At 44.5% G+C, this 18,275-nt stretch overlaps 1 protein-coding gene across 1 annotated transcript in view; it reads right to left on the bottom strand.

The window, feature by feature from the left end:
• LOC146784153 (phosphatidylethanolamine-binding protein 1-like) overlaps window positions 1-5,715 on the bottom strand; it is a 52,396-nt gene extending 46,681 nt beyond the window's left edge. The window contains exon 1 of the mRNA XM_085633222.1: window positions 5,486-5,715. Within this exon, the coding sequence (XP_085489348.1) occupies window positions 5,486-5,620 (135 nt within the window). The 5' untranslated portion in view covers window positions 5,621-5,715. The remainder of the gene's footprint in view (window positions 1-5,485) is intronic.
• Between the last annotated feature and the right edge of the window lie 12,560 nt (window positions 5,716-18,275).

Here is an 18,275-nt window from a genome sequence, read left to right as displayed (position 1 = left end):
CCCCAAACATAGTACTGAGATCTCATTGCTCCTAGAGGAAAACAAACCTGATGCCTTATTTCTGACGGAAACCTGGCTCCACTCTGAATCTGACCCTGATATTATTAATGCCCTTCCTAAGGGCTATTTGATTTTACGGGTAGATCGTCCCACTAGGAGAGGAGGTGGATTGGCTATTATCTATAAGGAAGGATACAATTGTCGGAGCTTGCCCAACTCTATACCCGATTGCGAAAGCCTAACTTTCGCTTTAGATTTTTCAGCCACTTACACCTTCTCTGGGACACTTATTTATCGTGCACCGGGACCTATAGGGCAATTTCTCCATGGCCTTTCTCCCCTACTAGCTGACTCAGTGTGTAGCTCGGCCAACTACTCTCTGTTAGGAGATTTTAACATTCACTTTGACAACTCCAATGACCATAATGCCCTTGATCTGTCCGAAAACCTTGCCGCATTACAACTGTTACAGTTAGTCACGAAACGCACTCACTGTAAGGGCCATTTGTTGGATCCTATCTTTAGCAATTGCTCTGACCTTCTGGTGGAAAACCCTGTACCACTTCCCTGGACAGATCACCTTCTGATCCCGTTTAAGCTGCTTATTCTGCACAGCCCCCCTCCTCCGCCCACTGCTATTCGGGCAGGGCGGAATTGGTCTAAACTTTCCCGAGTGGACTGGACCTTGGCCCTCGAATCATCAAGACCACCTCCTATATTGGACCCTACCCTGGCCAACCTTAATTTTAACAATTGGATTCTGAACTCTCTAGATGTAATACTTCCTTTACAATGTAGCAAACCTAAACGTGCCACAAAAACTGCCCCTTGGTACTCCCAAGACTTGCGGGAAAGCAAGCGATTCTGTAAAAAACTAGAGAGGAAATGGCGGCTAGATTTCTCACCCTCCAGGAAAAGGGCCTATAGAACTGCCATAAAATCCTATAAGGAAAAAATCCTAACCGCACAAGCTGCTTTCTATGAAACAAAAATTAATGCAGCAGCCTCTAAGCCAAAAGAGATCTACAATATCGCTAAAACTCTTCTCAAACTCCCAGAAAAAACTCCCAACTCTTCGGACGCCCAAGGTCGTTGTAACGATTTGGCAGAGTTCTTTCATAGAAAGATCCAAGCGATCTACTCCTCCTTCCCAGCTACCCAGCCTTTTCTAACATCGACTAAAGATGCTGGGTCAGAGGGACTGTCCCGGGCCACTCTGGAAAAGCTTCCTCTACTGAATCTGGCCACCCTACAGGCTTTGATGTCCCAGGTCAAGTCAGGCTCGCCTAATGACCCCGCGCCCCCGCGCTCTTTGATCTCGGTCAGCCCGCTCATTATGCCGATTATCATGGATCTGCTTAATGCCTCTCTTACCACCGGCATAGTCACGCTACCTTGGAAACAGGCTATGGTAAAGGCTCTGTTGAAAAAACCTAACTTAGATAGTAACAACCCGTCTAACTACCGTCCAATCTCTCTCTTACCTTGGTTAAGTAAGATTCTAGAGAAACCTGTCAACAAGGCACTGACGGAGTTTCTCAAAACCAATCTTTTGTTAGATCCCTCCCAAACCGGGTTCCGGCCCCTGCATGGGACTGAGACCGCCTTGGTTGCAGTGACGGAAGAGGCTAGGAAGATTATTGATCAAGGAGGGACCGTGGCCATCCTCCTCCTTGATCTAAGTGCTGCATTTGATACTGTGAACCACAGCATCCTTCTTCAGAGACTCTCTAATCTGGGAGTCTCCACCCATGTTCGACTGGTTTAAGTCCTTTCTATCCAACCGCTCTTTTCAGGTCTTCGAGAATGATACTATCTCCCCTCGTAAACCCCTAGGGTGTGGAGTACCGCAGGGTTCGTCACTAAGCCCAACACTTTTTAATATCTATATGACCCCGCTAGCTGCAATCGTCCGCCCTTTCGGGATAAAAATTGTAATCTATGCAGACGACACGCAACTAGTAGTCGCTCTTGATCAAACCCTGACACAGACTACCAGTAACCTGAGGGACTGCCTAGAAGCAGTCGCATCTTGGATGAACTCCTCCTGTCTTAAATTAAATGGAGATAATACAGAGATGATCCTCTTGGGTAATTCCTCAAATGCCATCAATAACTTCCTCTGGCCATCTTGCCTTGGCCCCACTCCTATTCCCAAGGACTCAATTAAGAGCCTGGGATTCTGGTTGGATAAGACCCTTAACTTCTCACACCAGGCGGCTAAGCTTTCAGCCACCTGTGTCGGCATGCTCAGGCTTATCAAAAAAATTCTCTCCAGACTCCCCTTTAAAGCCAGACCGATTATGACACAAGGATTGGTACTTTCTCGTCTGGATTATGGCAACGCCCTCTATCCGGGGGCCCCCCAGTCCACCATCAATAAGCTGCAGGTCATCCAAAACTGTGCAGCACGAATGCTCTTGCAAGCTCCCCATCTCGTCTCTATAAAACCTGGCCTAAGGAAATTGCACTGGCTCATAATGAGGGAAAGAATTGCCTTCAAAAGCTTATGTATTGCCCATCGCGCCTTCTGGAAGACTGGCGCCACTATTAACCATCCGCTGATCTCCCCTTATCTCCCTACCAGGCATCTTAGGTCAGCGTCCTTGTTTTTGACCATAGTGACAAAAATTAAGAGATCCAGAGCGGGCGGACGACTGTTTTCCTACAACTCCTCAAGACTTTGGAACTCCCTCCCTCTCCATCTGCATTCAGAACCCAACCATCTCTCCTTCCGAAAGGGGTTAAAAACGCTGCTGTTTACCACCACTGACTAGGTCCCTCCACCCACTCATGTATACTCAGTTCGCTAGCGCTGGGACGCCTCAGGGTAGCCATCGCGCTTTATAAAAACTCTTTCATTTCATTGCCATTTACAGTGTCAATAACTCAAAATAATGTCATTGCGAGACCTATTGCATTGTAAATGCTTGTTTTTCTAGCTTACAATGACAAGCAGAGAGAACAAGTTTATTTTTTTGCATTCCTTGGATAGTTAGAGAAAAACTGTAATCTTTCTACGTGTTCTACACATCCCAAGCTGCTGCAGCCTTTTTTTTATTATAGAAAACTGACTCTTATGGGGCTGTTTCTAATATGTATTTGCAACAAATATCTAACACGTTTTTGATATGTTTAATTTTGCACTTGGGTTTTTTTTTTCTTTATGTTTACAAACATGCTAGCTGTTTCGAATGAAAGAGCAACGCACCAAAGTTTTAAGTGGTTTATGGGAAAGGTGATGGTGTGGCAAATGTATTTTATGGGATAAAGTACTCCCAACAGTAAATGATAAGGATAATGCAAGTCACCTTGTAGTTTCATAACCTTCTAAAGGAAATCAGCCTTTGGCATCGTTGCTCTATATGATTCCTCCGTGACTTGCAATATCCATGCAATGTAAGGCGGGGGTACTTTATCCCTTATATACTTAACTACTAGCTTATAGCGGTGTATGTAAGACTACAGTACAGATAATGTTGCCCTGCATCCTCCACTCTGATACTACATGATCTCCATCCTTACCATGTCTTATTCAACTAATCTACACTTCCGTCCCAACAACTGTTAATGAATGAATGTATTCTCTTGGGCGCTCCTCTTTAAGCTTTGACTCTACTGCTGATTAGTAAAACTGAAAAATGTATGTATAATCAGTGTTCGAGGTAAACTAAGAAACATATGGGAACTGTGATGCTGCACGCAATGGGGCAGGGTGAGTGAGCACAGGGGTGTGGTCAAAGGCATGGCTAAAAAAATCAAAGATTCTGTAACTTTTATCGGTCATTCACCTTCAGGTAACATATGAAATATAGCCCTGCTTAAATGAAAGCTAAATGCAAGTTATGTTAATCATTGTGAAATGCGCCATCGTACATTAGGAAACCACTTTTAGTTAATGGGCTGTACCAGAGAGAAATATAATTGAATCCTGGTTGGTGCAGTGGAGAATAGTGACTTGTGTATGTTTAATCCTAAATGGTCCAGCCTGTGACAGAAAGCACTGTGGACATGTAAGCCATTATTTGAAACGTGCATTACTCGCAGTTTAAGATAGGCTGCTACAAAATGCACAAAAAGGTTTAAGATAAAAAGAGAAAAAAGTGCTTCCATTTATATATTTTGCACTGTACATAGTGCAATTATTTTTAATTGTTTTTTTAAGGCGCTCATTTCACAGGTCAGCTGGTAGCTCCCATACAATGCCTCTAATAAGAATACATTTGTAGCATCATGAAGCTTCAAGTGACAATCAAAGCCAAGAACGGCTTCCATGCCCCTTTACATTTATAGATTAACTAGCTGCACACATGTACTTTTAGTTCAGGAAAACCGGCACCCTGGCAAGAAGGCTTCTTTAGCTGTCAGCCTTCCCTCGGTTTCACAGCACAGGAGACTCCCTGCTGCCTGACACTTCAGCTGAAGCATTTCAACTGTCAAAATTAACCATCTTGGGACGGTCGTTTTGTTACAAAAAGTGTGGGGGGGGGGGGGGACTAGTTTTCTAAAAAAAAGTGTGGCCACGTCGTGCTCTTCTGCCCCCCCCCTCCCAGGGTTGGATTGGGAATAGAAATCGTCCCGGGCACGCTAAAAAAAGGTGGCTCACATTTGCATATTGCCTTTCTGCAAAACACTGCTTCAGCGAAGTTTTATAAACACCTGAAAACAAGTGAGACCACTTCTGCTCAGGCCCCCTGCCCCCGATCAGTATGCACACATTAATTGGCCAGACCAGGGTGAGAAAGGGAGTGAAACCTCTGGCCATTGATAAAAGGGAGGTAATGGACGCCCATCTGCTACCAGGAAAGCCCACTCAGGGCCCCACTAGGAGGCTGGCGGCATCTGAACACACCAGACAGCCCTAATCGGCCTTCCAGGCTGCCAAAAAAGCAGACCACAGCTGGAACATCGATACCGGCCCCTCGGCCATTGCCCGAGTGCCCGCCTTACCAATCCGACCCTGCCGCCCCCCCCCCCCCCCCACCCAACCACTGCATACAATACCCTAAGGTAGAAATTGACTGTCCCAACCCTTAAAAAAGTCATGTAAGCCACTCTCCACTACTCGCCCCCCCCCCCCCCCACACAAAACATCACCGGGGAACGATCACAGGAAAGGAGAGAAGGACCCTCTCCTCAGCTGACACACACTATTGCTGGAGCTGCCGCAGGGGACAGGTACGCTATGGAAATGCAGCTCTAAGTACCTGGATTGCCAATATTTCCCTTCGATCTCCTGACAGTGGCCTCGAAGCACTATATTTACCAGAGGAACTCCTCCACCCTGAGTTGTGGAGTATGGTGTGTGAGCTCGGGTACCCCATGGGCTGGGTGTGTAGAGGCACCATGGGGTGATGGGATAGGCCTAAACAGGATACGTCAGTAAAGCAAGCTGGAATGTTACTGCATTGAAAGCAGCCACACGCCTATTTGAAGAGAGGGGTGAATGCCGTTTTCTCTAGGGGGTTCATTCAACAACCGTTACCTGTGTAGGGGTCAGTTCCTTTCCCAGGTGGTCCACCTCCAGGCTCCCATAGCACAGACGGAGCGGGTGTTTGGGCTTTTCTTCCACGTCAGTGAGGCAGAGCGGCCCGGTCCAGGCAGACAGATCTACGGGCATGGCTGAGGGCGAGATGCGCGGAGCTAAAACCAAGAGGCCAACAAAATGAGGACGGAGCCAGACTGGGCAGAAACTCGGAGTTTAACGAAACACTACTTGGCTGCCACACCCACAAGCACAGACCCGCCCCTGCCACGGAGGAGCTCCGCCCACAGAAGGGACCGGCTATTCGACAGTGGAGCAGCCGGTGGTGGGTGCGGTTCTAGTGACCTTCTCCCTCGCCCACTTTACAAACTGTGCCAGAGGCGCCCCACGGGACCGGCAGGCGGGTTGTTTAAGCTCGCAGGACAGAGAGGGCTGTTGCGGCTGCAGCCGACAACGACGAATGTTTTGAAGAGATGAGAGGGAGGGATGGCGGTAGGGACTGGAGGAGAGAAGCGGGCGGTTCGTGGCAGACCTCTAAACAGGCATGGTGGGTCAGCAGAGTGGCAGACAGTAAAGAGCAGACCTATAGGAGTCAGGTTAGCACAGAATACACAGTATGACTGAACCCAAACATTAGAGGTGGGCGAGCCACTAAAAGCTCGAACCATTCTCGAGCCCGGCTCTGACTCAGTTCGGGTTCCTGTTGGACCCTAGATGCCGCAGCGAGCCGAGCTTTTATGTGGGTTCTGCCTGACGCCCACCCTCTATACAAGATGTGGATTTACGACCGAAGCTGCGGACTTTGGAACTGATAAACCAAGTTCGAGCCTTGGCGTCAACTGAACCTCCTGTGATTCTGGCAAATGCCCCGTGTTTTAGCACTCCCATAGCTTAGGTCGAGTTCGCGATATACAACAACTGCAGAAAAATGCACAAAAGTGGTAAAAACAAAGGCTCAAAGGACAGTCAAGTAGATACCCGTTTAGCGGCTGAGTTGTATTAAGTAAAACCAGAGAAAACCTGTATAAATCCCAGCTGCCCCGCTTCTATTGAGTGATCTTAAGCAAATATTTTATTTAACCAAAACTCCTTTTCCTTCATTATCAGGTATAAAAGCACTTTCAAATACGGGAGTTCAGAATTTTAGAACAGAAGCACAGGTGCACAATGCTACACCAAGCAAATTAATTGGAACAATTATACAGTCCAAGTCCAGTTGATAAAAGCGATGAGAATTCTTTGATTTTATCTCTTTATTCCATGCTCATATGATGTTAACATAGAGACACAACACAGCCGACGCATTTCGTCGTGATACAGGACTTCTTCAGGGCTGTTAAGAACATATAAAAATACATATATAAGAACACTTACAACAATTAAAGAACATTAAACATGGACTGACACATATAAAACAAATTACAAACCAAAAGGTTTTTTTCTCTTGGACATGGCATTAGATCTTAGCAATAACAATCTTATTGTATTGTGTATGATATGAACAAAATCCTACAAACAGACAAACATTTTCAATTTTTTATATCGTTTAAGCATGAGATTGAAGAACTCTCTAGAACCATATCATAAGAAAAAAACATTTTTAGGGAGATTTTTTAATATATATATTATATAATTTTATGAGGACCAACAGACCTTTCGGGATAATACCATAACATGCTCTTTTACATAATTTTTTCATTCATCCCTTTGTTTAATCAAGGGATGACTACCCAGCTCTGGCTATAATATACCTGACATGGGTAAAGTTACAATGAAGGTGTCCTTTAATTAAATAATTGTTTTCTCAAAAATATAAATTAGCAACTAGAGGAAAGACGGACAATGAGAGAAAAGGAAAGAAATATACAAGAAGGCCAAAGAGAGGTAACAAGAAGAGAGCAGATGTAAATGGTTGTCTTATAGGGTTAGCTTCCATATATGGTTTGGCATATTGAATATGTTTGAAAAGTTGTTGGGGCCATATATAAGTACCGAATTAGTCGAGATAATAAGGCTCATTGATAAATGGTATTGTAATTGTATCTATCCATAGCATGCTCCTGTTATATCAGACGCATGTCCTAGTTCAATATAGAATAAGATATAAGATTTATACCTACCACTGTATATAAATCAAAATATCTTCATAAGTGAAGGAGGGTAAAAGAGAGATGATAAACTCAATATCAAGGTTCCATCCAGAAAAATCTACAATTTAAACAATAATATATGCATTCAGTTATATTCATGATAATTACCAATATATCATGGCAAAAGATTTTTTAGAAGGATACTGTAACATGAACCCATTTATCAAAAGTTACGGAGCCATCCGATTATAGATCACAAAAAATTCTAAAAATTGCCTTATCATCCCATGCATGTTATCTTCAGAAACTCCACCATTTAGTTATTGGATAGACTGTGCAGTCAGACCCGCAAGGAAAAGGGGGTTGGACATCTATTAAGGAAGCTCCAATCCAATGTGTATCAGTCTATATATAGATCATAAGCTGTTAGCCCAATATTTACAACCGATTAAAATTGGTCCAATGTTTATAACCGATTGGTATTCTATGTAAAGAGAAGCTCCCTGCAAGCAGAACTTTATAATAGATATGCCATGCCTTCATAAAGTCAATCGCATATAAGATCTTAATGAGGTCATCAAATTAATAGAATAGATATCGAAGTAATTTAGGACATTATTAAATGGACCTGAAATAGAATAAAAATAGGACAATTCAAATTCAGCTTGCATGCGTTTTGTCACCAACATAAACTCCATGTATTGACTCTAAAATTCATATGTTGTATTCCGGTATGACAGGGCTATATCTTCAGACAAGAATTTTTTTTTGAACTGTCCTTAGGGGCCATATTATTTTTTTTAATTTTTTTTCGTTGTTGAAATTTTAGTTATTTATATTCAGGACGGGCATTGAGACCTATCCAAGATGGCCGCTATGTTTTGATTGACAAAGACATCACTGCAACATGCGGAGCATATTTTATAATGACCTTATCACACTATTGTTCAAAAACTCAGCTACTCCTTATCAGCATTATTGGATCGAGAAAATATACATTACATTGGGACCGCCAAGAAGATCCATCAAGAACTGTGTCCATATGTGATGATTAAAATAAGGGGTAGTTTAACACGCTGTATGAGGGTATGGACTCCTTTTTACTTTATATTTAGATTCGAGTTATTGGGCCGGCACGCTTAGTTTTTAATCGTGTTTCAACCGTAATGAAACTTGAGCCAAACACATACATTACAAGATGGCCGCGAGCTTCTTATGACAAATCACGTGATTAGTTCTAGGCGCATTGCATTCGCCCGATACAGGTGTACCGATTTGAACAGCCGTCCCGTATTACTTAAACGGGGTTATGGCGTTCGTAGCGATGCTATTTTGGAGGAAGCCTTGCCGTTGCACTCTTTCGGCGAACGTGACTACTGAATCACGGTAGGTGTAATCCAGGGATGTTGGTTCTCGTACTTTTCGAGCCGTCTAGTCATCTCTAGGTGTCATGGAAACTCTCGGTCTGTCTTTTACTTGTTGCTTAAGGCTATATATCTTATAGGGAACTACATTGAATACACAAAAAACTAAAATCTAATGTACATACGATCGGGTGTTCTTTGAGATAGATTCACGCTTTTTAAGTAAAGCAAAGGAATAGTTTGGAGATGTATTCATATAAACTGGCTGAGGTGAATGCTGAACGCTTGAACTTGGAGAACTTATAGCTTGTTAAAGGTCGCATCTTGCAGATAAGAGGATACAATTAATATGGCCCCTAGGGACATTTTCCAAAAATGTTCTTGTCTGAAGACATAGTCCTGTCATACCGGAATACAACATTGAATTTTAGAGTCAATACATGGAGTTTATGTTGGTGACAAAACGCATGCAAGCTGAATTTGAATTGTCCTATTTTTATTCTATTTCAGGTCCATTTAATAATGTCCTAAATAACTTGGATATCTATTCTATGAATTTGATGTCCTCATTAAGATCTTATATGCGATTCACTTCATGAAGGTATGGCATATCTATTATAAAGTTCTGCTTGCAGGGAGCTTCTCTTTACATAGAATACCAATCGGTTATAAACATTGGGCCTATTTTAATCGGTTGTAAATATTGGGCTAACACCTTATGATCTATATATAGACTGATACACATTGGATTGGAGCTTCCTTAATAAATGTCCAACCCCCTTTTCCTTGCATGTCTGACTGCACCGTCTATCCAATAACTAAATGGTGGAGTTTCTGGAGAAAAAATGCATGGGATGATGAGGCAATTTTTAGAATTTTTTGTGATCTATAATCGGATGGCTCCGTAACTTTTGATAAATGGGTTCATGTTACAGTATCCTTCTAAAAAATCTTTTGCCATGATATATTGGTAATTATCATGAATATAACTGAATGCATATATTATTGTTAAAATTGTAGATTTTTCTGGATGGAACCTTGATATTGAGTTTATCATCTCTCTTTTACCCTCCTTCACTTATGAAGATATTTTGATTTATATACAGTGGTAGGTATAGATCTTATATCTTATTCTATATTGAACTAGGATATGCGTCTGATATAACAGGAGCATGCTATGGATAGATACAATTACAATACCATTTATCAATGAGCCTTATTATCTCGACTAATTCGGTACTTATATATGGCACCAACAACTTTTCAAACATATTCAATATGCCAAACGATATATGGAAGCTAACCCTATAAGACAACCATTTACATTTGCTCTCTTCTTGTTACCTCTCTTTGGTCTTCTTGTATATTTCTTTCCTTTTCTCTTACTGTCCGTCTTTCCTCTAGTTGCTAATTTATATTTTTGAGAACATGATTATTTAATTAAAGGACACCTTCATTGTAACTTTACCCATGTCAGGTATATTATAGCCAGAACTGGGTAGTCATTCCTTGACTAAACAAAGGGATGAATAAAAAAATAATGTAAAAGAGCATGTTATGGTATCTTCCCGAAAGGACTGTTGGTCCTCATAAAATTATATAATATATATATAAAACAATCTCCATACATTTTTTCCCCCTTATGATATGGTTCTAGAGAGTTCTTCAATCTCATGCTTAAACGATATAAAAAATTGAAAATGTTTGTCTATCTGTAGGATTTTGTTCATATCATACACAATACAATAAGATTGTTATTGCTAAGATCTAATGCCATGTCCAAGAGAAAAAAACCTTTTGGCTTGTAATTTGTTTTATATGTGTCAGTCCATGTTTAATGTTCTTTAATTGTTGTAAGTGTTCTTATATATGTATTTTTATATGTTCTTAACAGCCCAGAAGAAGTCCTGTATCAGGACGAAACACGTCGACTGTGTTGTGTCTCTATGTTAACATCATATGAACATGGAATAAAGAGAAAAAATCAAAGAATTCTCATCGCTTTTATCAACTGGACTTGGACTGTATCATTGTTCCAATTAATTTGCTTGTTGTAGCATGGTGCACCTGTGGTTCTGTTCTAAAATTATAGAGTTCCTGTAGGAACAAGCATTGTGATGGTGGGTGCTGATCGGTGTTAACATATACCCTCAAAAATATAAAGGGGATATAAATCTAGGAGTAATATTCAATTAGGTGCTGGTAGCTAAAAGGCTCCACTGTCATTTTCGGATTTGTTTTGTACGTGAGTTCAGAATGACTGTTGTACAAAAACATATTGTGTGTAATTTAATAGACTATAATGTTCCTCTATAATAATCTGGGTGTTGGACCTGGCCCTTTTTGCAGGGTCATCCCTAAACTTTTTGCCTTCCTCCTGTATTTTTCCTGACCTGTTGTTGGCTGATTTTTGACTCTGGGCACCTTACCACTGCTGATCAGTGCTAAGGTGCATTTGCTCTCCCTTATGTAAAATGTATACATTGATTGGTGTCCATGTTTGGCTTATTTGGTTTACTGTCAGCCCCTAGTAAAGTGCACCAGGAGTGCCAGGGCTTGTAAATACAAATGCTGCTGGTGGGCTTGCAGCACTGGTTGTGCCACCCACAGAAGCAGCCTAGTAAAATGTGTCTAAGGTCTGCCACTGCAGAACCTGCGTGCAGTCTGGTACTGTCGCGCTGACTGCGCAAGTGCACCCACTTGCCAGTCCCTAAACCTTCCCTTAACTACATATTAGTCACCCCTCTGGTAGGCCCAAGGGCAGGGTGCATTGTAGGCATAAGGTAGAACATGCCCTGATGTGCGTGGCATGTCTTAATAGGGAATTACAGCCATTTTCGTTTTTCACTATAGAAGGCTACCTGCTCTCCATAGGCCAGAATGGGCTGCTGGAATTACTACACGCTGTAATCCCAGTGGACTCATAGAGCATGGTAGAAAGTTATATTTAGTATGCCTGAACTCAGAATAAGAAAATACTTCTTTTAGTAAAGTTTATTTTAATATCCTGCGTTTGTAAATACTACTTTTAGAAAGTTAGTATTTACTGACCTGGCCATTTCAGTCCGCCTCTGCGCTGTGTGTGTGTGTTCTGCCTAGCAACAGTGAAGAGCAGGGCTGGGGAATTCCAGGAGACAGGCTGGCTGCCAGGTGGTGGGTAGAGAGATTACACCAGGATGGGTGGGAGGAATGCACCTTGACTCTTGAATAGACCTGTGCTCTGCCACCACAAAGTCGGCTCCACCCCCTGTGGAGCGGCTGATGTCTCTGCCCTGCTGCTGAAAGGAAAGAGCAGAGTCACCACAACAAAGTGCTCCAAAACTGGACTGAGCCAGGCCCAGGCCCCCTGGCGACAAAGAACAAAAGATTTGCGCTTTAAAAGAAGGAGCCCTGCTCCTAAGAAAGCAGATCCTGTTTGCGCCAAGACGAATCTCTGCCTGAAGGAGAAGGACCTGGAGAAGCTGAAGGAGGAGTACTGTTTCTCTGCCTAAGAGACTGGCCTGCAGTGGGTGCCTGTCTGCTGGAAGGAGAGGAAAAGACTACAGAAAAAAAATGAGTCAACAGGCGCTTTTAAACAATCTCCAAGGGCTTGCTTGTGAACTTGCCCCCTGATCAGCGCCCCAGGAACAGTGGGCGCTACCATTCCCAAAGAAGAGGAGAAGTGCCTGGAAGCGATTCTGTGAAGCTGACTCCCAGAGAACCTGTGTGCCTCTACCCCTTTACCAGCACCGCGACATCTGCCACCTGGGGCTACCACGAGCACTGCAAGGACCTGTCTGGTCCCAGCACCGCAAGTACCCGCCCCTCCGAGCCGTAGCTTGCACCGCAAGGAAAGGAGCCTGAGTGTCTGCGCACCGAGTCTTGGCGACCCCGCGCCGCCGAGATCACAGTGAGGACCTGCGATCTACAGGTGATCTACTGAGAAGCCGTCGGTGCTGCAACGCGCTAAGGATTGCCCCGGAGCTGCCTTCCCCTCCTCTGCCTTCTATCGTGTGGCTGAGACCTTCTGCGAGGGTGCCACGAAGCACCGCCGCCCTCTGACCTTGAGGGACGACACCGCGACGTGGGACCCCTCCCCGTGGAAACCCGAGGCTGCCGTGACCATCCCCTTGGGGAAAAGAAGGTATTTGGGACAATCGCGCTAAAAGTACGGCCCGTACTTGCCTACGTATGAGCCGTACCTGCTTTGGAACTATTTGGGAGCTGTGCGCTGAAAATACGGAATACCCTGATCTATACTGTACTCCTATTAGGCTCCCATACCAGTTCATGGCACTCTGCACCTTGAACTGTACTGTTCCTCCCTGGCTTCACCGTGACCAATAAGCACTCCTACCCCTGTAAAGGTCGTATTAGTAAATCCACCCTACTTTTTTGTGGTCTATACTCCTCACCAATGGAATTATGCGGCAGGACCAAATTATGTGGTAGTGTTGACTAAATTATGTGACAAGAAAAGGCAAACTTTGCAAAGTTCTGCACATTTTGTGATAATGCTACTTGATTATTTTGTTATTTTTACATGTTGCCACTGTCTGAACAAACGTTCCACCTCATTAGCACCAGCTAAACGAGCAAATACAGTAACAAGAAAATTAAAGGTGACCAGTCAACATTTGTAAAGCACCTTCAAATGAGGGTAACACATATCTATGTTTTTAGTAACTGTAAAATGTATTTTTAATATCTGGAGATTATGGAGCAGATTTATAATAATGTATTTTGGGTTGAGGTGGGTCAGCCAACAAATAAACAGGGAGAGCTGAGCCAGAGCAGAGCCGTGGGTTTGGCTCGGCTCTCAGAGCCTGTGCCCAGCCCTGAAAATATTCCCGAACTGCCAAGCCAGGTCCTCCCTGGACTGGAAACAAGCATCCTAGGACCGGTCTGAACTGGGGTGACAGAGTGAGCTAAAGAATGATGATGGATTAAACCCAGATCAGTTGACTGGGGGTGAGTGCTTGCATTGTTCAACACTCCGTCCATCATCCCCTTTGGTTTTGCTTTGTTCGCCCTAAGTTGGCAGAGTATGCCCAGACGTGGGTTCCTTGCTCACTTTGCCACTGGATTCAAGCTAGCCTGGCTGATGACGTCTGATTAGCAAGAAACCGGTCCCAGGATGCTTGTTTCCGGTCCAGGGAAGACATGGCTTGGCAGTTCGGGCTGGACTGTTCCCATGAGGCACAGGGTCAGACTGATTTGCATATGGCCATGTCTGAACTGGGGTGGCGGAGTGAGCTAAAGAATGATGATGGATTAAACCCAGATCAGTTGACTGGGGGTGAGTGCTTGCATTGTTCAACACTCCGTCCGTCATCCCCTATGGTTTTGCTTTGGGATATGTAAGAGGCTTCTCAAAAGTGCACATGCCCATGAAGTGTAACTAAGAATCCTTTGTAAGAGATTTGATTAATGTAATCAAGGATGCGCCCTACTGCATCTGTACGAGTTCAACAGAAACATCCATCTCAAGTTGTTTATATTGGCCCCAATATTTTCTCCAACCCTATTTTTATTAATTGCATATGGTATTTGTAGTTTTAGGTTTGTCATTATAAATGGTGGACTAAAAGTCTCAGAATCCAAAGAAAGATAGGCAGTATGAATGTGCGAGAAAAAGCTAACTGCAAAATGTTGGTAATTAGTTTAGAACCATGAGTGGGTTAGTCTAAACACCTCATCCTACCCCCAACTGTACAATGAGATTGAAGGGAAGAGTAGGATACTGAAAATTTCACCTTTATATGAAAGCAATCTACTATTTTTCTGTGTGAGAAATTGGGGTAATAGTTGAGGGTGGCGAGTACTCACATCAAATAATAACCACAGTCCTTGTCAGGATGAGGAAGTAAAGTTACTAAATTAACCCGAGCTCAACCGCCTAGTACTTATGCTGCAGAAGAGATAGGCTTAACTAAGCGGCAATGTTCAAAGTATTTTTGCATTATCAAAACCGTAACAAAGCAAAAAGACAACACGAGAAAATCCCAAACCAATTTAAGAAAAAAAGAACATTTTAATAAATAAAATGACACCAAAACAACAAATCCAATAAGTGGATGCGATAATGGCCCCAAAAGCATTAAGCTCCAACCGTGGTCATCTGTTTTATCTGACCTGTACTTAGGTGCACGTTAAGGCCGACCGTGAAGGAGCATTAGTCGGATAAAAATAAAAACAGCTTCCTCCTGGACGGAAGTGTTAGCTTGGAGCAGAAGAAATTCGAATATTGCATCGAGGGAACGGATTTTGCTGCAGCTGAAAAGGGCTCCACGAGGCTGGATGCTTTCTCCATGATGTCCAGATGAATCGGATTCGCTGCTGCAGAAAAACTCCAAGCAAGAGCAATCTGAATTTTTGGCCATGAAGCAATGCACCCCAGGGTCTAGGGCTGGTCCAATTGAAACTGATCAACTGGGAAGTTGAAGAAAACGCCTCTTATAGCTTGTTGTGTCCTTATATCTTGAACAGGAGTTCAGCTGTATGACCTTTGTGTTAGACCTGGCATTCTTGGTGTGATCTCCCCTGTCTTTTTGCCTCTACCGCCTGTATTTCTAATGTTATGCTGGACTTCGTTGTTGCTGGTTTATGTACTCTTGGCACTTTACCACAGCTGATCAGTGGTAAAGTGCAAGTGCTCCCTGTGTAAATTGTAATTCTGATTGGTTCCCCATGATTGGCATATTTGGCTTACTGTTAAGTCCCTAGTGATGTGCACTTGGGGTGCCAGGGCCTGTAAATCAATGCTATTAGTTGGCTTGCAACACTGGTTGTGACACCCACATGGGTAGCCTGCCATTGCAGTGTCTGTGAGTGCAGTTCTAAATTGTCATGTCGACCTGGCAAGTGCACCCAATTACCAATCAATCATGCGTTTGTTAAGCGCTACTACTCACCCGTGAGGGTCTCAAGCCACTGGGGGAGGGGGTTTTGCAGGTTCCAGTCCATCAAGCAGGGGGTCTGTCGAAGAGCCAATTTTTGAGGTTTCTTGTGAAGATAGGGAGAGATGTTGTCTGTCTGAGATGGACAGGGAGGGCGTTCCAGGCTCTGGCCGCGAGGAAGGAGAAGGAGCGGCCGCCTGATCTGGTCTTTCTGGTGCGGGGGACCACGGCTTAGGAGAGCTGGGCTGATCGTAGGGTCCTTTGGGGTGCGTGGAATTTGAGTTGGCTGTTCAGGTATGCTGGTCCGGTGTCGTGGAGGGCCTTGTGAGTGTGGGTGAGCATCTTGAAGGTGACTCTAGCTTCGATGGGGAGCCAGTGGAGTGTGCGCAGATGCTGGGAGATGTGGCAGTGTCTTGGCAGGTTGAGGACCAGTCTTGCAGCGGCGTTGTGGATGTTCTGTAGCTTGCGTGCAAGGTTTTTGTTTATTCCGGCATAGAGTGCGTTGCCATAGTCAAGTCTGCTGGTGACTAGGGCGTGAGTGACCATTTTTTCTGTGTTCGAGGGGGATCCATTTGAAGGTCTTGCGTAGGGGGCAGAGGGTGTGAAAGCAGCAGGACGAGACAGCGTTGATCTGGCGGTCCATTTTGAGTTCGGAGTCCAGGATGATTCCCAGGTTGCGTGCGTGGTCCATGAGGGTGGGTGGACTTCTGAGGGCGGGGGGCCACCAGGTGTCGTTCCAGGCATCGGGGTGTGGGCCCATGATGATTACTTCTGTTTTGTTGGTGTTTAGTTGAAGGCAGCTGTTTTTCATCCATTTTGCAACGGCTTCCATGCCTTCTCGAAAATTGTGTCCTCTCCGTATGATGCAATGTTGAGTCCGTAGGTTCTGACGATGGGGCGAGTAGAGCCATGTAGACGTTGAAGAGCGTAGAGCTGAGTGATGACACCTGGGGGACTCCGCAGGTGGTTGGTGTAGGGTCCGAGAGGAAAGGGGGAGTCTAACCCGCTGTGCTCTGCCTGAGAGGGAGGAGCGGATCCAGTTGAGGGCACTGTCTTGAAACCCTGCGTCGTGGAGTCTGCGTATTATGGTGTGGTGAGAGACTGTATCGAACACAGCTGAGAGGTCGAGGAGGATGAGGGCTGCTGTTTCTTCTTTGTCTAGTAGGGTGCGGATGTCGTCTGTTGCGGCGAGGAGGGCGGTTTCTGTGCTGTGGTTTTTTCTGAAGCTGGATTGGGAGGAGTCGAGGATGTTGTGCTCTTCGATGAATGTGGCGAGTTGGCTGTTGATGGCTTTCTCTGGGAAGGGGAGCAGGAAGATGGGTCTGTAGTTTTTGAGGTCAGTGGGGTCTGCCGAGGGTATCTTGAGGAGGGGGTTGATCTAGGCGTGTTTCCAGTTGTCAGGGAACGATGCGTTTGCCAGGGAGCGGTTGATGGTGTGGTGGAGCATGGGTGCGATGGTGTCGGCGGCTCTGTTGAAAATGTGATGGGGGCAGGGGTCCGTGGGGGCCCCAGAGTGGATTGAGTTTGTAGTCTTCAGTGTGTATTCGGTGGTGAGGGCTGTCTAGTTGTCGATTGTTGGCTTCATGGTGTCGGGGGTGGTTGGTGAGGGTTCAGTGTGTTGGTTGTCTTCATCAAAGTTGTCGTAGATGCTCTTGATTTTGTGGTGGAAAAAGGTGCTGAGTTTGTCGCAGAGGTCTTGTGAGGGTGGGATGTCGGTGGACTTGCTGGTAGGTGGGGCGAACTCCTTGATGATGTTGAAGAGTTCTGTGCTGTTGTGTGCATGGGTGGAGATTCTGTCTTCGATCGCTTTAACCTTCCCTTTTACTACATTTAAGACACCCCTAAGGTAGGCCCAAGATACCCCCATGGGCAGGGTGTAGTGTATGTGAAGGTAGGACATTTACTGGTGTGCTTTATATGTCCTGATAGTGAAATAATACCCTTTTCATTTTTCACTATTGCAAAGACTAGCTCGCCCATAGGCTGTCATTTGAGCTGCCTTATAACATTTTACAAGTGTTTCTTTCAATTAGGAACAGCTAGAAATTTCGAGTTTGGGCTCTCTGAGCTCAGAATGTAAAAACACTTCTTTTAGTGAAGGTGGTTTTTAAACTGTGTGTTTGAAAATGCCATTTTATCAAAGTGGGCATTTTCTTGTTTAACCATCCTGTGCCTCTGCCTGCCTGTGGAATCAATGTCTGGTTTAGACTGACAGGGACCTGTTTGTGCATTCACTCTAGACAGTCGCACAAAGGGAGTTGAGGTGTTCCCTGTTTATCCTGATTGCCCATCACCAAGTTGATGGGCCTTCCTGAGCTAGAGTGGTGGGAGGAGTTGTCCCTGACACCTGAATAGGGCTGTGTCTGGCCTCTCACAATGATATCTCAAACCCCCTGGGGTGTGTCTGGAGCCAAGACCAGGCACTACAAAGAAAATAATTTGAAGAATGCCTACTTCA

This window comes from Triturus cristatus, chromosome 11 (assembly GCF_964204655.1).
Source record: "Triturus cristatus chromosome 11, aTriCri1.1, whole genome shotgun sequence".
Taxonomy (NCBI): domain Eukaryota; kingdom Metazoa; phylum Chordata; class Amphibia; order Caudata; family Salamandridae; genus Triturus; species Triturus cristatus.
Note: the sequence above shows the minus strand (reverse complement) of the source record. Positions and strands in the feature narration are given on the sequence as shown.